The sequence below is a fragment of the Sorex fumeus genome, unplaced genomic scaffold (assembly GCF_029834395.1).
Source record: "Sorex fumeus unplaced genomic scaffold, SorFum_2.1 ptg000042l, whole genome shotgun sequence".
NCBI lineage: Eukaryota > Metazoa > Chordata > Mammalia > Eulipotyphla > Soricidae > Sorex > Sorex fumeus.
The window spans coordinates 2673317-2698406 of NW_026606099.1; the positions used below are offsets into that span (position 1 = coordinate 2673317).

The following is a 25090-nucleotide window of genomic DNA, read 5'->3' on the forward strand; positions in this document are numbered from 1 at the left end:
CCACCCACTGCCTTGCAGGGTCCTTCTCCTGCACCCCAGTGAGTCTGTTCCACCCTTGTCTCTCCTCCCCAGGGAGAACATCCTGAAGACGGCCAAGGCCCTGGTGGAGGACACGAAGCTGCTGGTGTCTGGTGCTGCATCTACCCCAGACAAGTTGGCCCAGGCTGCCGAGTCCTCGGCGGCCACTATCACACAGCTGGCTGAGGTGGTGAAACTGGGCGCAGCCTCCCTGGGTGCTGATGACCCAGAGACCCAGGTGAGTGAGTGCGGGCCTGAGAAAATGGTAGGGGCACTACTGGTCACCCCATGCACAGTGTCAGTGCCAAGAGTAAAGTAGGAGCCTGAAGAGAGGTGCCAAGTGTATCTCTGCTATGGGTCAGAGAAGGCACAGACCTCCATCAAGGTGGGGCAAGAAATGCACTGCAGGCCCAAGGAGGGGGCATGGCCAGTTGAGGGTACCCTTGGAGACTCCATGGGGCATTCTGGGGTCGAGAGTATCAGGCCTGTGAGTCCCATGTGGACACACTATCATCCTGGAACTGCCAGAGCTGTGTGCAGAGGAGTGAGCAGACTGCCCCAGCACAGGGCTGTGGAGTCCAGGGACCTGCCTAAGCTTGGGGGACACCCACAAGACTGGACTGAGTCGGTGGAGTCAGTGCTGAGGCAGCCTCACATAGGACTCTCTGAAGGGCACAGATGGAGAGCTCAGAGGGATGATCCTTCCCCATACTGCGTGGCCAGCACTGCTTAGGAGTGACCTTGAGCCCTGAACAAGGCCATATATGTCCCAGACACAAACAGAAACCCCACACAGATGTTTCAGAAGTTCCTTGGGGGTGTAAGAAAAGTGTCTCAACTCACCAAGAGGGCCAATGGGTGAGAGACTCGCCCCCGTGCCATGGGGCACTGTGGACCTACCTGGCCTATTTGGGTGATGGGGCCACCGAGGATGGGGGTGAACCCACAGTACACCTTCATGGCCCCTGGAGAGGTATCACCTTTAAGGAACCACCATGGTTGACACATCATCACAAGCTCAACAGATAGCACCGTGCTGGCACAACTAGATGTCCAACAAGTCACGTGTGGGTCTTGTCACTTTGCAGGGCCCGAGTGCTGGAGTCTTCCCTCTCGCTCCCTCCCAACACTGTCCCAGGGCAGAACCCTGCCGCAGTCACTGCTTGAACCCAGGGACGTAGGCTAGCAGCCCTGGTCACTTTGACCAGCATGAACAGAGCAAGAGAGCGCGCCCCCTGCTGGTTAGTGGGGGCATCAGGCACAGTGCAGGTCCCCGCTCAGCTCCAGCCAGGACTTCCCCCCTGTGGTGTCCCGTGTGCTGCTGAGCTCCAGAGGAACAATTCCATGGCTGCCATTTATCCCTCCTGCTGCCATTTATCCTGCAGAGCTGCTTTGGGAGTTTTCAGCATCCACAGAAACTTTCAGTAATGTTGCTGACCCTGTGGAGGAAGGGAGAGTTTGGCCACACTTTTCTGGCATGGCAGCCCACCCACTCCAAACTTGTAGTGGGAGGATGTGAAAATCAGAACACAGAAATGTTTAGAATTGCTTCAAGCAGTCCAGATAGTCTAAAGTCCCACCTTCTACTGAAACCCCCATAAAAAATTTACCTGCACCAGCCAGAGTGATAGTAAGGCACTTACCTTGCGTACAGCCAACCAAGGTTCAATCCCTGGCACCCCATACAGTTCCTAAGCCCCACCTTGAGTGATCCCTGAGCACAGAGCCAGGAGCAAGCTCTGAGCACAGCCAGATGTGGCCCAAAATAACAAAGAAAAGCACCCCTGTAAGGAGTAGATGGTCTCACTATTAGTTGCCCAGTGATTGGGGTTGACTAGGGGCATGCCAGATGCTAGCAGACTCTTTGCATTCTGTGCCTCAATTTCCCCCTGTGCTTGCCCTGCTGGAATGCCTGGATGCAACGTGAGACATTCCCTCACATGATATCTCATAGACCTTCCTGCACTATGGCCACTATGGCCGCACCTCCATGTGCCCCTCAGGTGCTCAAGCCTGGGATATTGGTTGCCGGGGGAGGAGGGTCAGGAGGGTGAGAACCATGGTGCTTTCCAGGACCCCTTACCTAGACACGTCCCTCCAGGCCCCTCCCTTAGACGCATCCTCCCAGCCCCTCACCTGACATGTCCTCCCGGGCACCTTACCTGGATGCATTCCCCCAGGCCCCTCACCTGGACGTGTCCTCCCAGGCCCCTCATTTGGATGCATCCTCCCAGGCTGCTCATCTGGGTATGTGTCCTTGCAGGTGGTGCTGATCAATGCCATCAAGGATGTGGCCAAGGCACTGTCCGATCTTATCGGAGCCACCAAGGGAGCAGCCAGCAAACCAGCTGATGACCCCTCCATGTACCAGCTCAAGGGCGCTGCCAAGGTAGGTGGCATCCCAGCATGGGCAGCCTGGGTGCAGGGACCAGAATAATTTGGGGACTGCAGGAGTTTGGGGTGAGTTCCAGATCCCAGCATCCCTCGTTCCTCTTTCTCTGCAGGTGATGGTGACCAATGTGACGTCCCTCCTCAAGACTGTGAAGGCGGTAGAGGATGAGGCCACGCGTGGTACGCGGGCGCTGGAGGCCACAATTGAGTACATGAAGCAGGAGCTCACGGTAGGAGCTCAGGGACAGCTCCTGAGCCTGTCCCCAACCCAAGCAGCACAGTCCCTCAGGGACTTTCCATTAAAGAGGAAAGAGGGTTTCTGGGGCTGGAGTGATAGCACAGTGGGTAGGGCATTTGCCTTGCACACAGCCAATCTGGGTTCGATTCCCAGCATCCCATATGGTCTTCTGAGCACTGTCAGGAGTAATACCTGAGTATATGAACCATGTGTAACCCCTGTGCATCGCCGGGTGTGACCCAAAAAGCAAAAAAAAAAAAAAAAAAAGGTTTCCCTGGAACCGGCTCAGCAGTGTAACTAGGCGTTAACTGGACAGATGCTTGAAACTCCTGAGGCATAAGCACACTAAGGCTGTGGCTTGGACCTGGAGAGGGAAGCTGAGTGTGGCCTTGAATTTCTGTCCTGAGTGCCCAAGCTCACACCACTGCCTGCATTTGGGAGTGAAGTTTGCAGCTAAAAAATGTGGACAGGGCTGGAAGGGCTGGAATATGCAGAAACCCCAACTTTGATCCTGCCTTGCCAGCCCCCCTGCCAATACCACCCAATGTCACCTGGTGGTCTCTGCTTGTGAGGTTGAGAGCTATGTTGTCACCAGGCTTACTCGATCAGCCTGGGGTCCATGAGCTTTACTTGAGAGCAACATTCCCAAGACAGAGAAGGGAAATCATGGATGAGTTTGCATGGAACCCCTCCCTTTGAAACCTGCTGCATTGGATTGGGGAGCAGACCCCAATTGAAGCCATCCTCAGATTGAGTTGTTCTCCTGCCTTTGGCCAGAAGGAAGGGTTCAGAGAATGCCTCCTGCTGCTCTTGCAATCCATGGCATCTGTGAGAGACCAACCTAGACCCCTAGAAATAGAAATAAGACAAAAACAAGGCATTTCAATCTGAGAACTCCTTCTTCCCCTTCATTTTTTGGTGTTTTATTTAAGCTTATGGTCTTACCCAGGTCGTGGCTGAGCTCAGATTTCTTTTTGTATTTTTATTTTTTTTTTAATTTAAAGGTTATCTCAAGAAGTGCTCGGGGTGGGGACCCCTCCCAGCTATTTCAGCCAACAGGGCTAGATGGTTAAGGCAGGACCCCAGGATGTGGCATTGCCCAGGCCCTGCAGTGCCAGGACCACTGGGGCTGTACCCGGGGTGCTGGGGGCCTCCAGGCCACACTTGGGAGACCAAATGGCATGCAGGATTGAACAAAGTCGAGACACAGGTGGTTGGGGGTTCAGCTTTTGAAGTGAGTTTCTCTCAATTCCTAGAATGGAGTGCTGGAGTCATCTCACTGTAGAAGTTCTGGGGGTCTCTCAATCTCTTTATTTAGTGGGGACTGGTGCTGTGCTGAGTTCTTCCATAGGAGTGAAAGCCTGCAGGGAGGGTCCTGGCTTATCCAGCCTGGGGCCCCTTCTAAGGTGGACACACCTTCTGGCAACATATTGGCAGCCCTCATGGCTCCCCAGGGGACAAAAGTGAAGGTTGCGTTTTCCCTGCAGATTCTAGATGTGGAACCCTCTCGGGACTCCAGTGTCTGGCCTCCATGTGCAGTGTGCTTCTGTGAGCCCACAAGGGGCTCCCAAAAGAGGCGCCCCCATGGGAGAGGAGGGGCACTCGTGTGCAGATGCCATGTGGCCATACCCCATGCAGTGTAAGGGGGTCTTGGCTGTACCCTTGCAGCTACCATCTGTAGCGGGGTTGTGCAGAGAATCCTCTGTCCTTCCTCTGCTGCGGCCCTGAGATCCAACAGCACTGACTAGTCTGGGCACTGTGCTCCAGGGCAGATTTCAGATGGACAGTCTGTGCTGTAAAGAGAGACAGAGGGTTTGGAGCAGGGTCTGTAAGTGGGCTCTTGCTTCCCTCACCGTGGCTGATGGGCCTCCACATGGCTGAGACTGAGTGAGTGGCCCATGGTGCCCTGATTGGGTTGTAGCTCTATGTGTAAGTGGCTCCCATGGGAGAACCTGTGCCTGGTCCCTAGCATGCCTTCCTAGGAGATGGAGACCTGTGCCTGTCCACCCACACACCGTCCTCCCAAGACCAGCCCCAGGAGTGAGGGTTTCTGGGAACTGCTCCAAGATGTGGGTCAGGGAGCCCGCAGGAATGGGCTGAGACCATCTCTACAACAAAACAGTCAGGCAAAATTTCCAACCTGCAGGTACCTGATTCTTCCCCTCACTGGTTTAGGGTCAGACCCTGAGCAGCCAGCAGAAGAATGGACCATCCCTGCCCTCCACTGTGACACATCTTCTCATCAGCGCTTGTGTCTCTGACCCACAGGTGTTCCAGTCAAAGGAGGCGCCTGAGAAGACATCGTCCCCGGAGGAGTCCATCAGGATGACCAAAGGCATCACCATGGCCACGGTCAAGGCTGTGGCTGCGGGCAACTCATGCCGGCAGGAGGATGTGGTCGCCACTGCCAACCTGAGCAGGAAGGCTGTGGCCGACATGCTCATGGCCTGCAAGGTACAGCTCCAGGTTGTGGCTAGCTATTTCCAACTGGGACTGTGGTGGGAGATGCTTGCAGGTGTGGGTGGGCCCAGGCAGGGAGGGCTTCTGTAGGTTTGTGCTGGGAGAGAAATGTACCAGTCATGGGGTGAACCCCCTTTGTACTCTAAACTCTGCCTCCTCCCCTGTGGGCCCAGCTTGTGCAGGGCAGGAGGACACTGTGAGCCATTGGTGAGGGCTCACAGTGTCCTCCTGCCATGCAAACAAAAGCTCAGGCAGCTATGTGGGGAGTCAGCCCAGTGCCATGGAGGCTGCTGAGGGCTGTGTCTGAGGTATCCGGGTACCACTGAGTTTGCAGCTTGGCTGAGGATGAATGGCGAGAGGGGCATGAGGAAGTAGCAATCCCATGGCCTACCCTGAGGCCTTGCCCAGGATTTATTGATGTCACAAGCGACTAGGTGGGGAGGTGGGAAGGGAGAAGGTTGAAGGACCAGGTTCAGTGACAGCCCCAGGGCTCTACAGAGGCCAAAGTGGAAACTGAGGTGGGAGGGGCTATGCAGGAATGTGGAGGAGGAGTTCCCAGGGCTCAAGACTCCCACCCAGGAAGTTGCCTAGTGGGGGGCCCTGCCTTCGACCCATGGCACCCTGCTCTCACTCTACTCTATTCCCACAGCAAGCGTCTTTCCACCCTGATGTCAGTGAGGAGTTGCGCAACAGAGCCCTGCACTATGGGACTGAGTGTACACTGAGCTACCTGGACCTGCTGGAGCACGTGCTGGTGGTGAGTGGTGGCAGAATGGACAGAGCTGGGCCTTGAGGTCAGGCTGTCCCTGCTTTCAGCAGGCCCCTGCTGTCAGTGGGGCAGGTGGAGCTGCAAAGACTCTCGCACTGCCCCATCTTCACAGAGCGGAGAGGGTGGCCATGCAGGAGGGTTTGGAGCCAAGTTCTTCCTGCCTATGGGCTGGATTCAGGGTGAGGGGGCTGGGGGGGTGACCCAGCACCTAGAGAGGAGCTGAGTGAATGCAGAAGCTGCAGGAGAGGCCAACTATCTGCTGAAAGCATGTTGGAGGGAGCAGTGGAAGGCAGCCGAGAGAGGCAGGGCTATGGGCATTTCCTCAAATGGATACTTGGACCAGAACAAGACTTCCCCAGCTGTGTCTACTCGTCACCCTCTACACTGGAACATCTTTATATGACCCCTGACAAATAAACATAAAACAGGAATAGAATCTGGCAGTTTCTGACAATAAAGTGTCAAGAATATATTTCAGCTCAACCTCTTTTTTCATCTTTCATGACCCCAGCAATGCCCTCTCACACAGGGTATTGACCCCCAGTTTCAGGAACAAGGGAGAGAGACATGGCCTTGTGCACACCACATGGAGCTGGTCACATAGGCCCATGTGGGAGATATTGGTGGCAGGATGTGACAGTGGCCCCTGATGGTCCACTCAGGATCGGTTCTTGGGATATTTGACCCTTCCCAGTTCCTAACAGCCAAACCATGGAGATCCAGAAGAACTTTTCGAACCCCGTTGGATCCTGAGAGACATGTTTACAAACTTGGGAGGTTGGGGTGTCCCCAAAAGAGAATTTGGGAGCCAGGAATACTCCCAAAGCCGGTGTGGTTTCAGCAAGCACAAATGAAATTTCTGAGCCTGTGCCTCTGCAGACATTGGTTCCTTAGTGAATGGGCTCAGGCTTGTGTGCCCCAGGTGAACTGCCCCAGACTGGCCATGCTCACAGAAGATACAGGGACCTTCTGCCCCTCCACCACTGTCACTTGGGGGGAGACAGAATGTCATGGTGTTTTTGAAGACACAGATGGCTCCTCCTCCCAGGGCCTCTGTGTATGAGGAGAGACAGGTGAGCTGGGAATGACATACCTGGAATCTGTCCCAGGCCCTAGCAGCTAGGTAAGCAAGGTGAGCTCAGCAGAGGAACCAAACATCTCTGGGTCTCAGCTCATCCTTGCTTCACATGTGCCAGGTGAGAAACACATCAGGGCTTAGCCCTCTCCCACTGTGCATCCTGCACCCGAATGTGGCCTCTTCGGTGTCTGAGTTTTTCGGCTTTCAAAGGAGAAAAGGTTGTAATGGGAGGAAGAAGACATTACCAGTCTTTGGTTTGCCCTGTGACACTCAGGGGAGAGCCACAGAGAGCAGTGGGACAGGGGCTTTCTTAGTGGGAAGCAACAGGAGCGTGTAAGTCAGAATCCGCATCTGTGCTGGGGACATGCTCTTGTGCATTAGTTCTTTTCTTGGAAGATTCAGAGAAAAATACAGCTTGGGGTGTCCTTTAAGTTGGATCAGAACATGGATTACAATGTCCAGAGAAAATAAAGTATAAGAGCTCAATTAAAGGAACCACCAGGTACACTCCATTCCAGGGCCCTGCACTCACTCTCAGCTCAGAGCACAGGATCTGTCTCCCTTCCCTTTATGTCTCTCTCTCTCTCTCACTCTCTCTCTCTCATTTCCTAAATCAAACTGTTTCCTTCACACATTAATGAGTAACAGTAAAAGACCTGCACGCCTTCCTCTCCCACAGATCGTTCATCAGATTAGCCCATCAGAAATGGGCTCTCCTTTCCAGAAAAACCCCGTGGACAGTTGGCTGTTCTTTCTTGGGGCTTGGTATCTAAGACCCCACCTGAGTCATATTTTCATCTTGACACATGCACCCACCAGCTAACCCAAGCCCCATTTCCTGCCCATTCTGTGTTCTTACACTTTAGGTCATCTTCATGAATGTGTATTTTTACATACAAATATAAGTACAAAGGAGAGACAAGGAAGGTACAAAGACAAATGAGCACTTCCTGTTCCTTACGATGTTAAAGGAACTCAGTAGAAGGGATTGTAGAGAAGACCCAGCCCAATCCAGAAAGACTCGGCTTTGTATTTCCACACAAGTCTTCTGAGTCCTTTTCCCCAAGTTTCTGAAGTCACTGGGTATCACAGCTGCATCACACAGCTGAGACATCCAGCTCTGTGACACTTAGGACAGAGGGTTCTCTTCACAGCAACCACCACATTCATACCTTTGGTTTGCTCTTCCCTGGTAGATTTTGCAGAAACCAACACCCGAACTCAAGCTCCAGCTGGCTGGTTTTTCCAAACGTGTGGCAAGCGCTGTGACTGAGCTCATTCAGGCAGCTGAAGCCATGAAAGGTAGGTCATGGCCTCACCTTTCCTTGGACCCTCCTCCAAGGCAACACCAAGGGCTAGGCTGAGCAGGGAAGATGTCTGCACATCGTGCTTGGCAAAGGCTGGAGGGAGGGATAGAGAGAGGTATGCTTTATTTTTACGCAACTGGGAATAGCATTAAATTTCAAAAAGAATCATCTCCCCAAACAAGTTATGTCTTTGTATTAAGCATTACTGTGTGTGAGAGAGAAAGAGAGAGAAAGAGACAGATAGACAGACAGAGACAGAGACAGCAGACTCAATCTGTAGTCCTTTGTGCTAAACCTCATGTTAGAAAACTTGAGACTTTGTACATGACCAAATAAACCACAGTTTCAGCCCCTCCAGAAATGTTGCCTTTCACCTGAGCTTGACCTGTGGGTCAACACCATTGAGGTGGTTCCTCAGGAGCCTTCACCTGGACCACTTCCCTCACTCCTGGCATCCCCTGTCTCTAGATGCAAATTCCCATCCATTCAACCCTTTAGAGCTCCCTCAATGCTCTCAACTTAAAAAGCCATTTAACAAAGAATCCTTTTGGTTTTCAAATGGACTCAGATGAACTTATTTTCCTTTCTTTCCTTCCTTTTTTTTTTTGGACATATGTGATGGTGCACAGGATCACTCCTGGCATCCCTCGGGGTACCATATGGGGCACTAGCATTTGAACCAGGTGAGCCATGTGCCAGGCTAGTGTCCTCCCCATTGGACTGTCACCTCTGAGAGCATCATGCCAACTTTGTATCATGAATCAGTTGGCATGATGCATCAAGAACCACTCCCTTGGTCAGGCTCCTGCCTGCTCACTCTCAGACTCTTTCCTCATGGAGAGACTATTCTACAGAGAACAGAGCCTCTGGTACTTGGCACCTTTGTGGTCACCTGGGTGCACTCGACTCAGTAGGGAAGGGACTTTGTTAACCAACATCACTTGTTTTGAACTGAGTAAACAGGTCATTCCTCACATATTCCAGGAGTGGAGAGGGGTGCTGTGTGCCCAGCAACACCATCCAAGCACGGGCACCCCCAAAGTAGAAGGCACAGTGAGGCTTCTGCTGGGCTTGGTCCATGAGATCTTGATCCAAGTTGGTGTGCAGCCTATATACTGATTTAGAACAAATCAAACTCGTTTGCATAAGCACCATCTGCATTCACTCACCTCTGCTGGAGGCACTTCCTCCATACTGCCCCTTTCTTGCAAATCTAGATGGTGCTCTGAGTAAGCATTGAAGTCTGCAGCTCCTGAGAATGAACTTCTTTATTTTTGTTTTTTAATTTATTTTTTAAATTGCACTATCACTGTCACTGTCACTGTCCTTCCATTGTTCATCGATTTGCTCAGGCAGGCCCAGTAACATTGTGAAACTTGTTACTGTGTTTGGCATATCGAATACGTCACGGGGAGCTTGCCAGGCTTTGCCGTGCGGGCGAGATACTCTCGGTAGCTTGCAGGGCTCTCTGAGAGGGGCAGAGGAATCAAACTCGGGTCGGCCATGTTGGCTGCATGCAGGCAAACGCCTTATCCACTGTGCTATCACTCCATTTTTTCATCATGATTGGGGTTTAATCATACAATGTTCCAACACCCAGTCACTTCACCAGTGTACATTTACCATCACCAATGTCCCCAGTTTACATCCCATGGCCCCACTCTCCTACTTCTATGGCAGGCATTTTTCTTCTCTCTCTCTCTCTCTCTCTCTCTCTCTCTCTCTCTCTCTCTCTCTCTCTTGCTCTCTCTTTCCTTTTTAGCACTATTGATTTGTAATACAAGTACTAACTAGTTATCATGTATATCCCATTGCCGACTTTCAGCACTCAATTCTTGTTCAAAGTGATCATTTTCAACTCTTATTGTCAACTCATATTCTCTATCCTAACTGACCTCAGTGCTCTCCCCCACGCTCCCCTCCACCACCACACACACAAACACATTTGTGGCAAGCTTCCAACCATGGGCCAGTTCTCCTGGATGCTGTTTTTTTCTCTCCTTAGATATTAGTCTCATAGAATGTATTTTTATACCCCGTAGATGAGTGCAGTTATTCTGTCTGTCCCTCTCCTTCTGACTCTCATTTCACTCAGCATCATACTCTTCATTTCCATCCATGTATAATCAAATTTCATGACTTCATTGGATAAAGAAACATGATACATCTACACAATGGAATACTACAGCAGCCCCAAGGGAAAATGAGAATGACCCTCTTTGATTGCAGGGACAGAGTGGGTGGATCCCGAAGACCCAACCATCATTGCAGAAACGGAATTGCTGGGAGCAGCAGCGTCCATTGAGGCTGCTGCTAAGAAGTTGGAGCAACTGAAGCCGAGAGCGAAGCCCAAAGTGAGTGTCCATGTGCAGCCACTGGCCTAGTGTCCCTGGCCCTCGCAGGGTTGGTGGGAGGTGCCTGGGTTGGGGGTCTTGAGGAGCCTAGCTCCCTGCCTGGAGTTAGCTGAATACACAGCAGCCTGTTCTTAGGCACCCCAGTGTTCGTGGGCACAGATAAGCTCTTGGAATGGTGGAACGCTTTTGAGCTTTCATGCCTTTGGGGTTCAGAGGGAAAACAGATGTCTCAGGCTTAATTTCACCCCATCAAGTGTGAAGTGGGGACTGCACTTCCCATGGTCTCTACCTGAAGGGTAAGGGGCACCCTTTGTTTTCCACTCCCTATCCTGCTATGCTGCAGAGCAACAGTTAGTGTTAGTTAGTGTTGGATCTGTCATTCTGCAAGTGGATAACTATGAGGTGCCATGAGAACTTTGAAGCAGGACCAATAGCAGACAGTATATGCTATGGTTGCCTGATTTTCTTTCTTTCTTTCTTTCTTTCTTTCTTTCTTTCTTTCTTTCTTTCTTCCTTCCTCCCTCCCTCCCTCCCTCCCTCCCTTCCTTCCTTCCTTCCTTCCTTCCTTCCTTCCTTCCTTCCTTCCTTCCTTGTCATCTCGATGAATGTTTATAACTTAAAATAATGAGTGTATGTTAAGGGAAAGAGCCACTTAAAGGAAAGAGATGTGTTAAATGCAAACAATAGGGCAGGGGTTCACAGAGAGCTAGTAGGGTGCTGGCCTTATATGTGGCTGACTCAGGATCAACAGGATCAACCCCAGAACCCTATAGGGTCCTTCAAGCCCTTCCAGGAGTGATCCCTGAGCACAGGGATCCCTAAGCTCTGAGCATTACTGGTTATAACACAAAAACAAAAGAAAAAGGGGGGAGCAAGTGATAGGAGCAAACATTAGTAAATAATAATAACGGTATATTATTTATGACTAAGTAATAAAATGGTAAAATATCACATGGAGAGTGAATAGGGTGTCATCAGCCTCATTAAAGCTTTACTACTGCCGGCCCCCACAGCTCCATCATGAGGTGACAGCAGGATCCCAGGAAAGCCTCTTTTATTTTCCGATCAAGCAAGGCCCTACTTGCTCACCTCCCTTCCAAGGACCCATATGCAATAAGAAGTCACATCTGGCTCTTTCCCTCAAGGAGCTGCACACCTCCCTCCCTGACCCTCATGCCAGGCTTCCCATAGTTGCAGCTTGTCTGAAAGAGCTGAGAATGGCACCCAAGTGCTGGGCCACTACAAACTACCCCAAATTTTATATGAGCCCTGCCATGTGTGAGGTGGACCCAAGTGTGCTGCAAGTCAGATTCTCAGCACCTGCCTGACCCATGCTCACTCTTGAAATCCAGGCCCTGCATAAACAACTCTGCTGCAGCTCTTGGAAGCATGTTGGCTTTGGCCCCAGGGTGCCCCTCGGTACTCTCTGGAGGACTGAGGTTTTCTTGATTTTCCTTGAGAGCAGAGTGAAGGCTTAAGGTTCATCTCTGTGCTCTGCCTCTGTCACTGTTGCTGCCCCATGAGTGCAGTGTAACCCTAATGAAAGTATCCCTTCCACTGTAAAAGCCACCGTGGATATAGTCACAGAGGTGCCCCTATACTCTGGGGACTTCTTCTATTTGAATGTGTCACAGGTCAGCTCCTGGGGAACTGCCACCCTCGGTGTCCTGGAAAATAGCAGGACCCATTTCATAAGGGCATTCGCCATAGTCTGAGAGTTCCCTTCACCCACTGTCCCTCCTGAGGGGTCTTCTGGGCACTGCTCACTTTCCATCCTGGTCTCCCTCTACAAGCCTCTCACTCATCTGATGCTGCTTGAGCTGAAAAGCAATGATCCATGGCTTCATCCCAGGTTGGCTGTGGAGACAGTGAAGTGAGCCTATTCTGCCAGGCACTGCCTCATGTACATACAATAGCACCCAAACTAGCTAAAATGAAAAGCAGGACAAGTACCAGGAGCCAACGGCCTTTGCTGCACAGAACATAAGTCCAGGGCTACTGGAGCTCAGGTGTGCTTCTAGGTGCCTGTCCTGGGGGAACAGGTCCAGGCTGTCCTTTCTGCTTCTGCAATGTGGGTCAGAGGCAACTTCCTCCACTTCCACCCAGGGGTGCATCCAGGAGTCAGTTCCAAGTGAAGTCAAGTGTCCTGGTACAGGCTGGGGTGGGGGTGGGGGGGATGGAGAAGTGGGAGTAGGTCCAAGCTGTGTGTTCCAGTATCCACTCCACACCAGTCCCTGTGGCCTCCCAATGGCCCTCAGGGCACTCTGGCTTTGCCACCTTTGGTGACTTGTATGGCAGGAAGTTCAGAGGCAGGAAAGTTGGCTGTGAGTGTAAGTCCCTTGGAGAAATGTGCAAATACCCAGTGGTAGGACGGTAGCAGGGAGGAGACATTCAGGGCAGAGAGCCCAGCAGTACACAATAACACACATTCCTTAGAGCCACGATCCTAACAGGGAAAGCCCTATTGTTCTTGGGGGGAAGGCAGGTGGGAAATGTCCAGGAATGAAGGTGAAACTGGGTGGTGGGAGGGTCTGTGTGTTAGAGTTTTATCCAATAAGCTGTTTGCAATTGGCCATGACTACTGCAAGGAAGCAGCGGGCCTTTGAGTTTACAGTGCAGGACTGTGCCGGAAGCCAAGATATCCATGGTGAGAGCAGTTGATGGGACTCCACATTTCTTCCTGTCCTCCTGAGTGAACCACTGTACTGGCCTCACGGTGCTCTGTGGTCTCCACCTTTTCACTGGAGGCTCCCACTACCACAGGGGCTGTATTATCTAGAAAACACTCAGGAAGGTCTCTGACAAATTTTTATACAGCAGGCAAGGCATTTCCCTTACATGTGACCAACCCAGGTTCCATCCCTTGTCCCTGAACCCTGTCAGGAATGATCCCTGGACAGAGTCCAGATTATAAACCCTGAGTACCACTTGACATGGTCCCCAAGCCAAAACAAAAGTATCTTTTAGGAAAAATCAGCCCAAGTCACTTCCCTCAGCCTTTTTGTTAAAGCTTGCATGGACTCTCTCTTCCTTACTTAGGTAAAGAAATTTAATTCCTTGGTTAAAAACAGCTTTCCAAATCAACGTATCCACTGGAAGCTGACTGTTCTCCATTCCCTCCATTACTCATAAAATCAAATTATTCTGCAGGAGATGCTGCTGTTCTCTCATCCCCATTCTTGTTGCTTTGCATACAAATGTGTAACCTAGCACAGGGAGTACAAACCTATATTCTTTTTCTCTGGGGAGCACTGCTTGAGGAAAAGTTGGGGTGATGGGAAATATTTTTTGTTTCAATTGCTTTGCTCAGAACATTTCCAGGTTGCCTTTTAAAAAACCAAACATGGTTCCCTGAAACTGCCAGGAGAGACCCCTGAGTACAGAGCCAATATTAAAGCCCTGAGCACCACCAGGCATGGCTTCCCCAAGAAAAAAGTTGGTCCGTCCATGTGTTTATAAAGATGGTTTCTGGGACCAGAGAGATACTGCCTTGCATGTGGCCAGTCTGGGTTCGGCCCTGCATTTGGTCTTCCTAGCACCATCAGGAGTGGTCCCTGAGCACAGAACCAAAAGTAATCCCTGAGCACTGCCAGGTGTGACTAAACCCACTCCCCTCAAAGAAAATAAATAACATGGCTCCTGGTCTATTCTCAACTCAGATCCCTAAAATGACAGACTCTCTTTTGCCTGGATTCTCCCAGACATAGATACGCAACTACTGTGCTCTACTGCACTCACTGCTTGCTTGGGAAGTGGTCCACAGACCGTGTGAGATTGTGCCTGCAGTATCGTTAGTGGCATCATGGCCATACGCACAGGCACACTGGCTGCCCAGGCCAGAGAAGGACATGGTGACCATCCCCACAACTGTGGACTTCCACATCGTGCCTGTTCTCGCTCAGTCAAACCTGGATGCCTTTTCTGCAGGCCTCTGTGTGATATGTTTGATATATTAGGTTGTTATTTAATCCAACTATATATCAAACATATTCCTACAGTGTCTTGCCCTGTCTCCGGGGGTTCTAATCTAGTCAGTGAGGCAATAGGGAAGAACGTGCTCAGGGTAGTTTTAGAAGACAAGGTACTCACTGCACCTCACTGTGTGTGTTCCATTTTTTCTTGGAGCCTTTGAAAACTGTACCAAGAGCGCCACATTGCTTTGTGTCTTGTAGAGACCAGTCCTAATTACTGCTGATTCATGACAGCATACGATGTAATGTACAGCTGAGTTGTATGCCATGACATGGTTCCTTAAGAAATATATTTGATGGGAGAAGAAATGGAACTTTCTAGCCTATGTTTCTGATGTGGAATTATTACCTCCAGAAGCATCTAGATTTTTATTTCATTTATACTCAGTGGTATCCTTATTTTCTATTTAGAAATTCGTGATTTCGTTACCGAGGTTTCAGAGAAAATGTAATCACAAATAACTGTACCTTTTCTCTCCATCCATGGTACTAAAATATAACTAATTCAGCCCTGCCAACTGGCTGGTGAGAGGCTTCATCTAAACCTTGGTCAGGTGTATGGCCCCCAAACAACAACAACAACAACAAAAACCTATCTTCTATGGGGAATCAGTCCAAGTCACTTCCCTTTGTGATTTTGTTAATCATGTCTAATCAGGATGCACTGTCCATTGAATTTCCTATCATAGGCTCATTTGTCCATTGAGGATGATCGTATTTAGATGAAGGGGATTCCACAGCTGGAAGTTTAGGATTATGCAACATTTTTTTTCTGGCACATCACAACTCTTGTGGTGGCTCCGACCTCCTGTCCTAGCAGAGCCATGAACCATGTGTCAGTTCCTTCTGCTCTCTCAGCAGGGGGCTATGAGCTCTGCTCTTAGGGAAAGGACCAATGTGCTGTTAGCGCAGGGATGTGAGGGAGAAAAGAGGTGAGTTAAAGAGCATCCCTGAAGCTAGAGTGATAGTTCAGCTGGTAAGGCATTTGTCGAATATGTGGTAGACCCAGGTTTGATCCCCGACACTCTGTATAGTCTTGTGAGCCCCACAAGGACTTATCCCAGAGCACAGAACCAGGAGTAACCCCTGAGCAGAGCTGGGAGTAACCCAAAACATAAACAAACCTAAAAAAGCACCCCTGAGAGTCAGTGTGTGTGTGTGTGTGTGTGTGTGTGTGTGTGTGTGTGTGTGTGGTGTCTCTCTCATGTACCTGTCTCTATTTGTCCATCTGTGTGTCTGTCTGTGTCTATGTCTCATGTGTCTCGTGCAACTCTGTAATCAGATGATTCTTCCAGGGCCCTCACACAGTCAGCAGCAGTGGTTCAAGCAGGCCTGCCTTCCCCATCAGTCTAGAAGCCTGCAGATTGGCTCAGTGAATGCCAGGTCACACAGCTGAGATCAGAGTATAGGCCTTGTGGGCTCCAGCTTGGGAGCAGCCCCTCCAGGAGGGCCAGGGAGTGGGAAACCTCAGGCCATCCCCTTGGGACCCTGCACCTCCTGCCCACTTCAGGTTCAGGAGAGAAGACAGGGAGGAAGCAGCAGCCAAGGAGAAAGGCCTCCGCTGCCCTAACCCAGCGCCGAGCTGACCCTTGGTGCTCAAGGCTCCTCTTACCCAGCCCTGACTATAAAGAGCCGCTGGTAGCATGCCAGTTACATGGGGGCTATTCTGTGGTGACTGGGGGAGGGAGGGAGTAGTGCTTCAGAGGGAGACTCTGAGTAGTGCTGGCCATGCAGACACAGTGGAGCAAGGCAATGCAGACAGACACTCTCCTAAAGTGGAGTGAGGCCACTACGGACAGGATGCCCCTGAGCAACAGAGCGAGGCCACTGTAGACAGTGCCTGCGCCCGGGCTCTGAGTGGGGCTGGAGCCAGTGTGTACCTGCATGTGTTTGAGTGTTGTCTGACCACGTCTGTGGGAATGGAAGCCTGCCCCTTGCTTTTCTCTTAGTGCCAGGGGAATTCTCCTCTAACTCAGCTTTAGAGACTTGTTGTGAATGGATTTTGCATTCATTCAGCAAACATTTATCTCATGAGTGTGTCCCCCTGTCTTCGTCTCTTGGCTATCCCCAACTAGTTTCCTCCCCAACTGGAACTGAGCATCATAAAATAAGTGCCACCTCTGGGTAGATTGCCTGGATTTCTTTTCTACTCCCTGAGTGATATTTCTTCGGAATGGAAATACATGTTCAACTGCAGAAATGCAAATGCTCTGTTGTTTCTGTTTTTACCTTAGAAGACTACAGTTTTTCAGCATAGTCCTCTTTCCCTTTTTTGTCTTTTCTTGTGTTCTTTCTTCCTTTTTTCTTTTCTTTTCTTTTTTTTTTTTTTGTTGTTGTTTTGGGGCTGAACTCAGTGGTGCTCAGGGCTTACTCCTGGCTCTTCACTCAGGGGACCAACTGTGGTCCCAGAGTTTGAATCAGGTGTGATGAGTTCACAGCAAGTGCTCTATCCTTAAGCTCTGAAAAATTATGCAACTGTGCCCTCTGGCCTTTATTTTTTAATCATCTTTATTTTGCATGGATGCTGGGGGAGTCATTTATGCATACTTTAATCACAGTGGATGTGTCTCTTTAAAGATTCTAATGGGGGGAAATCACCTATATTTGCATCTCCCCATTTCAAATTCACACAAGGTATGAAGCCTGCCTGCTTTTACCGTTTAGAGTTGGGTTGTGGGGTGGGGGCAGCACCCTGCTAACTTCTACCTCTCCACCTGGGCCATGGTTTGTCCACAGAAAAGCAAAGGATGAAAGAAGAGCAGGTGATAGAGCAGTAAGTAGTTTGCCAGTAGAAATACCATCTATGGCCACGAGCCTCTATGACGCTCTTCTCTTTTGGTTATAGCAAGCGGACGAGACTCTGGATTTTGAAGAACAGATCTTGGAAGCTGCTAAGTCGATTGCTGCTGCCACCAGTGCCCTGGTAAAATCGGCCTCGGCAGCCCAGAGAGAGCTGGTGGCCCAAGGAAAGGTGGGTTGGCACGCCCGCCTGGGCAAGCATGGGGCAGCTAAGTCACAAGAGTCCCCCAGGGCTGCGGAAGAGAGAAAAGGCTGCAGGAAGCCTAGAGCTGCAACTCCACTCACAGATACTCTGCCGACTCTTTACTTGAAGCCCACAAACAGAATAAAGGTTTTCTTTGGGGATTCCCGCCTGCTTCTTGTTACAGAGAGCACTCTGCAGACTGTTCTCAGAAGAGATTTAGACACTGAGATTCTCACAACACATTCAGTTGTTTAAAGACAGAGAATTTCAGGGGGAAAATAGCTTTAGGACCCAGATGTCTGGGATGCAGTACAAGTGACCCCATTCATCTCTGCAGTGTACGGAGCTGAGCACTACCCAACTTGGCAGCTCGTGTTTTGCAGAGTCCCTTGGTCAAAAGTAGATAAGGTTTCAAAATTGGGATTTCTCCAGCCACCCCTACTCTCCACATTGGCACCATAGCATTGTTCCTTTTCCATGAATGGAGGGTTTGTTGTATCCTAGAGCTGTTTCAGCTAGGGACCCAGTAGCATTGTAGCACTGTCCTCCTGTTGTTCATTGATTTGCTCGAGCAGGCACCAGTAACATCTCCATTGTGAGACTTGTTGTTACTGTTTTTGGCATATCAAATACACCATGGGGAGCTTACCAGGCTCTGCCATGTGGATGGGATACTCTCGGTAGATTGCCGGGTTCTCTGAGAGGGATGGAAGAATCGAACCCGGGTCAGCCGCGTGCAAGACAAACACCCTACCCACTGTGCTATCGCTTCAGCCCCTCAGCTAGGAGATGGTTACTAATGCAAAGCATTCTGTGGGTATGTCATACCATTCCTTTACATCTCAGAGACACCCATGCATATGACACTTGTGGACAGGCTCTGAGAGAAACCTCTGGAAACTCTCCAGGCTGTGTCATTTGTTACCATGTGGTCATTTGTTACTCTGACATGAAAAGGACTCTGTGAATGGACACACACAGATGCCCAGAACTTGAAACGAGGACAGAGAATTAGACCTAACCAGTAACCCATATCTTCCTACAGAAAGCCTTTTGTGAGTGTTGCCATGTCTTAATCGAACCCACTCACTTTGACTCCACTTTCACCTTGTGGAATACGTCATGTTGTGACGTATTATTCAACATGAGCATACACACGTTGTACATCTTCCCAGCTAGCCTGTATCCCTCTGTGTACCCCTGCATATCAGTCATAGTGCCAGGCCTCCTCAGCAAGTATTTGCTAACCCACCAGTATGCCAAGACCAGAGAGGGATTGGTGAGAAGAATACCTGGCCTAGAATGTCCACTTTATTTCCTCACTGGTGAAGGGTCATCTGGATTTCAGACAGTCCATGCTGGATGTAGGCGGTATTAGCACCTCTGTCTCTCCAGGAACTTACCTTGGAAGCATTTTAAAGTTAGGGAAGGAGGGATTCAAGCAATAGTACAGCATGGAAGGCACTTGCTTTGCACATGGCCAACCCAGATTCGATCCCCATCATCCCATATGGTCCCCTGAGTACTCCCAGGAGTGATTCCTGAGCACAGAGATAGGGATAAGCCCTGAGCACTGCCAGGTAAGGGGAAAAAATTGTTTTTTAAGTTAGAAAAGCTTCATCTTGAGTCAGGTGAGCTTTAGGGTTACAGGCAGGACCTTGGGGGTTTTATCTGCCACTTTTTATGCCCTGGGGTAGAGCGATAACCCAGGAAACACCCCACTACTAATTCCCTTGAGATGCTTGTCCCAGCATCTTCACCAAGTTTAAAGGAATTTTCCTCCCATCCCTACTTCCTCTGCATCTGGAGAGAAAACACTGCCCTTGATGACATGATTTCTAAGTGAAAACAGATCATGGGACTTCAAGCCTCGCACTTTTCTTCCCATCCCTGACAAAATGGTCTCAGACAAGCTCAGCTGTTTGGAAGGAGATGGGCAACCACTTCAACCACTCCTGCAACTACTTCACCTTCCTGAAAGATCCCACCATGGCCCTCGGGTCAGCCCCCAAGAGAGATTTAGAACCTGCCAGGCCTGGAAGAGGAGTCTTGTGTTGGACATGCAGATGAGCATGTGATTCAGTCCTGACCTGAAGTTCCCCAACCATATTCTGGAAACATGCGCTCCTGACCATTGAACTGAGCCCCATTCTGAGTGCTTCTGACTGACCACCTGGGTTTGGGGATCCTGCTAGCCTGTCCTTGGGGGAGAAGGGCTCTCTCCTCATGACTGAAGTGACTACTCTCCAGCCTGAGGGAGAGGGGCTCAGGGGCCGTCCTCGCTCACCACGTGTATCTCCTTCCCCACCCCTACAGGTGGGCTCCATTCCTGCCAATGCTGCAGATGATGGACAGTGGTCCCAGGGCCTGATTTCTGCCGTGAGTGCCCTTCTCATTCTGCCCTGTTGGTCTTTGGGATCCCTGGAGGGGAGCGTGGGCCTTGGGCTCACCTCTCCACTGACTGTCCCCAGGCCAGGATGGTGGCAGCTGCAACCAGCAGCCTGTGCGAGGCAGCCAACGCCTCGGTCCAGGGCCACGCCAGTGAGGAGAAGCTCATCTCGTCTGCCAAGCAGGTCGCTGCATCCACAGCCCAGCTGCTCGTGGCCTGCAAGGTGAAGGCCGACCAGGACTCGGAGGCCATGAGGCGCCTACAGGTAATGGTCTCAGATGCTGGTGGGAAAGCACTCCTGTTGGAGCGGGTAAGTGTCGCCCGGGGGACAGACCCTCTTCCTGGCATGATCCACCTGGCCTTCCATCGCTGGTTCTGTCCACCTCTCCTCATACTCGGCCGTCTGCAGCCATGCATCCTACACCTGCAACTCCACCAATTCCACAGACCCCATGTAGCTGGGGTCCCACTCACCCTAGAAGCCTGGCCCTCACCTCCCCCGGCCCAACCTGGTGAGCTGTTTCCTTGTTCTTTCAGACTCCTGGCTAAAGTCATCTCTTGTGGGAGGCCCTCCCTGATGGTCACATGGTCAGGCCTCTGTTCTACAGAGGCTGGACCCCTCTGAGGACTCTGTTTCCTGGAACCACCACATTCTCCTTTATGTTTGCCTTTGACAAGGCTGCGTGCTTCCTTTGTGCAGGGACCCCTTTTATATTCTGCTTCTCATGCACCTCAGAGGTTGCTTGCACCAGTGTGTGCCCAAAAGGGGAGCAAAAAAGGATGTAACCATTAATGTGAGCCTGTTGCTGAGTTCTCCCAGAGTCCCAAGAACATGTCTGGGGAGGTAACAGTCACTTCCCTCTGGGGCATTGACCTTTTCCTGGTTGGTTTCATTATCAAAGTATTTAAACAAAAAGAAGGACAAGAAGGACAAGCTTCAGTGAGAACCCTGATAACCTCCACATCTTCACGCCTCAGGTTTATCACTTGATTCTTCCTGTTTCTATTTATATTAAAAATAGTTTTGTCTCATTGTAATCCCCAGACAGGAGACATTCTGTGTTTCCCTACTTAATACTCTATCATACCTATCTTTTTTCTTGAAGAAAGTCCTTCATGATTTCTCTGTGCAAAGTGAATCACTCCATTTCTCATAGTCTCATTTTTAATGATTGCATGATATGTGTTGCATCAACTGATTGTGCCAGAATTCTCCTATGCCTTTTATATTGAGTTTGGTTTCCAGTTTTGTAGATTCCTGTTATGAGTATTATAATGCAAATTATGTTGCTAAAAATGTTCATGTGCATGATCAAAATGATAATACTGGCAGAAAGAGTTGAGCAATTCCACCAGGACTCGGGGTTCTCCTCTGACTTTGAAGCACATTTATGGTGTTTGAGCCCCTGACCCTTGATTTGACTCTGAGGGACACTAGGGGGTGCATAGATAAGTAAGTGGTAGGAGCATTTCTGAGTAAACATCATTTGTGAAGAGAAACTTCGGTTCTCAGCCTGCTCTGGTGTGAATTTAGCACATGGTGGCTCCAAACTCCTTGCTGTGTTGCCCCAACTCAACATGGATGGAGGGAGACAAGCTGTATGCTCAAGGGCCAGCATGTGCTCAGGGACAGGACTGCAGGCAGGACAGACCACTGTTCCCGATGTAACTGGCCCACTGTCCTGTGCATGTTCTGGCTTCGACTGGAAGATTTTCTAGGACTTGACAGATCTTACTCCCTGACCCCAGCTTTAGAAGTCACTAGCTTCGGGGTCTTTGACCAGTTATGAGGCCTCAGTTTCCACATCAGGAAGGCAGATTGACACCTGACCCCATAAAGACCTCTTGATGAGGATGTGGACTCATTGACTGTCATGGCCTCCCCGTTTCCCTTCTGAGTCACCCCCATGGTTGCCCTCAGTCACTTTGATGCCAACTTGGGCCACCTCTGTACCAGGCACTGGGCATGCAGATGCAAGTAACAGACCCCAAGATCCCTCCTGCTGCTCACTATCCAGAGGGAAGGCAAGCAGCCACAAGCAAGATCAGCAAAGAAACCAGCTCAGAAACGTTCAGAGCATAAAGGAAGGAGAGAGGAAAGGGCCAAGATAGACAGGGAAAGTGATGCCTGTCCAGGGCCTTGGGCCTGTCTCTTTCTGTATAGCAGGAGGAAATGGGTTTCTCAACCAACAGTGCAGCCCCTGAATGTGCTTCTGCTAACCATGCTGCTGCAGTCATTTATTTAAATATTTATAATACCCCTCAAAAGTATGTGTTCCTTGGGGGCTAGGAACTGGATCTCACTCATTTGTGAAATAGCCACACTTAGGCTGGGACCAAGGTTGGTCCGGTCGATAGATGAGGAGACGGATAAACAAATGGTACTAACTAGAGATAGCTTCTGTGTTGTGACTGATAAATCAGTTCCTAGTCTCAAGAATTGTCCCTTTGTGTCTATTCCCACAAGACCCCGATGCCTGTTTCTAATGATATCACTTATGTTTTATGCCTTCTCCAGGTGGCAGGAAATGCTGTGAAACGAGCCTCAGACAATCTTGTTCGTGCTGCCCAGAAGGCCGCATTTGGCAAAGCCGATGATGATGATGTTGTAGTGAAAACAAAGTTTGTAGGGGGCATTGCTCAGGTTTGTGACTCAATCCAAATTCTGGATCTAAGACAGACCCCATGGCAGACACTGTGACAGAAGAGACAGAACAAATAGTGACTTAGATGAAACATTTTTTCTCTCTCATATAACATAGAGCTCTCCAGTTTTAACTCTCTGGTCAGCAGTCTAGAATTCTTTTGTGCCTGAGAACCTATGTTCCATCTGGCTTATTGCTTTGCCATCCCTGAAGTGTTACCTTTGGCCTCTTGGTCAAAGATGGTTCAATACTTACTAGCCAGCAGGAAGAGGACCCAGAAGGCAGACACAAGTTGCATACGTCACTGCCTCTCACATGCCATTGACCAGCACTAAGTCACATGGTCAACAAAGTGTTTTGGGAAACATAGCCTTTTTTCTGAGTAGCCATGGCCCTAGTTAAAACCAGGGATTCTAGTATAGTAAAAGGGAAGAAGAGAAATTGAAGGATAGCAATGAGTGCCATCTAAATAAAATTATTCCTGTGATGCTATATCTGCAGTTGACCCTACAGAGATAATGAATGGTGACCTATCCAGAACTTTAATGAGAATTGACGGGATTCTTGCTTATGCAAGACTGCATTTGTGTGTGTGGGGGGGGGGGGGATGAGGAGGAAGTTTCAACAACTCAGGCATGCAGTTTGGGATGTGTATTTCTATAAATACATTTTATGAGGTTATCTTTGCACTGTGAGCCTTGAAGCCCCATTACTGAACTTACTCATTCTTATATCCCCTCACTCTTGCTGAAGTACAACTCATGTTTGGAAAAAGCACAGGATCCTTTTTGTACTTTTGCTAGAATTCATGACTTGATCCACTTGTTCCCTAAGAATTTCCAGAAAGAAAAAGATCCCTAGTCATGTCAGTTTTCTGCTACCACCTCAGTACTTCAGTGCTAATCAATGCTTTAATAGCCTAGTAGAGGCTCTGAAAAAAGACCTATACCAAAGAAATATATATAATATACATATGGACTTTTTTGAACACAAATACACCTCTTAAGTAATATTTCTCAGACCATATCTAAGAACCATGAAATAGATGGAGACCCAGTAGTGCTCAGGAGTTCATGTATAAGCTCCAGGAATATCCTTTTCTGCTAGTTCATTCAATATGGTGTACTCCATAGTCCCCACAGAAATGGGTCTGCAAAGGGCTTGATACATGGTGGAACACATGGATGTTTGCTGCTAAATGAGCTTGTGTTCTCGAGTCAACTGCAAAACCCAGACAAGCACTGAATGTTCTTCACACTGCATAGGTACTTTCTTGTGAGAACTCATGAGGCAGGCAGTGGAGGGGGAAGCCCATTTCCTGAGAAGTCTTCAATTCATGCAGCTTGTTGCTTCTCTTCTAGATCATCGCTGCCCAGGAGGAAATGCTAAAGAAAGAGCGAGAACTAGAAGAAGCAAGGAAAAAGCTGGCCCAGATTCGTCAGCAGCAGTATAAGTTCCTACCCACTGAACTGAGGGAAGATGAAGGCTAAGGCCAGAGCCTAGGGGGCGAGCACTAGGGGACGTCTCTGCAAAAACTGGACACACTCTGCTCTGGAAAGGCTGGGCTCCAGCCTGGGAGCCACTCACCTCCCCCTGAGCCAGCACTACTCCTGGAGCTTGTGCCCCTTCTCTGTCCTGCCGGCCATGGCTGCATGATCATGATGTCACATGGTAGTGTCTCACCCACAGCGCCTCGGCCCCTCCCCACACCTCACTGTATCTCAGGAGAGAGGGGCTCACACATGTTGGTGGATGGCCACCCCACACAGGAAGTTCAGTATTATCTCATTCTCAGACACTGGCTTTGCTTGATCCTTGTCTAGGTCTCTTGCTGAAATCTCTGTAGGAAAAAAACAGCAAGATCTCAGAGGAAGTGATTGATGTGATAGATTCTGAAAGATATGCTTCTCTGACTCAGGAGAAGGTGCAAGAGACAGCTGGACATGGTGGTAAAAATTGGGAACGTAGGTCACTGTGGACTCCAAGAGGGCAGCTGTGTCTCCAGTGCTGGCTCGAGGGAGAGTTTCTGCTCCCGTTTGCACGCTTTCTTGCCTCTGTGTGTAAGCTCCTTGTACAGCCTAGACCCATCTTGTATCCTGTGGCCCCGGAAGTCAAATGGCTATTTTTTTTTCCTTCATGATCCCAAGGGCAGAGGGGTGGGGCCTATCAGGGCGTGGCGTGCAGAGGCTGTAATAAAAGATGTGGCTCCTTATGCTGCAGAAGCTGTTTCAGTCCATATACACCCGATTTCCCCCAGATCATGGTCCCCTCTGATGTACTGCAGGTTCTGTAATCAGTGAGATGGATGGGGATGCCTCCCTGGTCAGCTTCTCTGTTATCAGAAGGGCCAGAACGTAGATTCAAGAGGCACCTACTCCCAACATCTGTCCCCTCAGGCCAGCGACAAAACTCAGAGAGCAAATGTGTATGCCAAACACAGGGGAGCCCTGGGTCTGATCCTGATACCACAGGATTCTCTGAGCATTG

At 49.9% G+C, this 25090-nt stretch overlaps 1 protein-coding gene across 1 annotated transcript in view; it reads left to right on the forward strand.

The window, feature by feature from the left end:
- The window catches only part of TLN2 (talin 2), a 175290-nt gene extending 150475 nt beyond the window's left edge, over nucleotides 1–24815 (forward strand). The window contains exons 45-56 of the mRNA XM_056120009.1: nucleotides 73–256; nucleotides 2282–2407; nucleotides 2523–2639; nucleotides 4916–5101; nucleotides 5757–5864; nucleotides 8151–8256; nucleotides 10491–10615; nucleotides 17432–17557; nucleotides 19886–19948; nucleotides 20041–20223; nucleotides 22477–22602; nucleotides 23965–24815. Of these exons, the coding sequence (XP_055975984.1) occupies nucleotides 73–256; nucleotides 2282–2407; nucleotides 2523–2639; nucleotides 4916–5101; nucleotides 5757–5864; nucleotides 8151–8256; nucleotides 10491–10615; nucleotides 17432–17557; nucleotides 19886–19948; nucleotides 20041–20223; nucleotides 22477–22602; nucleotides 23965–24093 (1579 nt within the window). The 3' untranslated portion in view covers nucleotides 24094–24815. The remainder of the gene's footprint in view (nucleotides 1–72; nucleotides 257–2281; nucleotides 2408–2522; nucleotides 2640–4915; nucleotides 5102–5756; nucleotides 5865–8150; nucleotides 8257–10490; nucleotides 10616–17431; nucleotides 17558–19885; nucleotides 19949–20040; nucleotides 20224–22476; nucleotides 22603–23964) is intronic.
- Nucleotides 24816–25090: the final 275 nt, after the last annotated feature.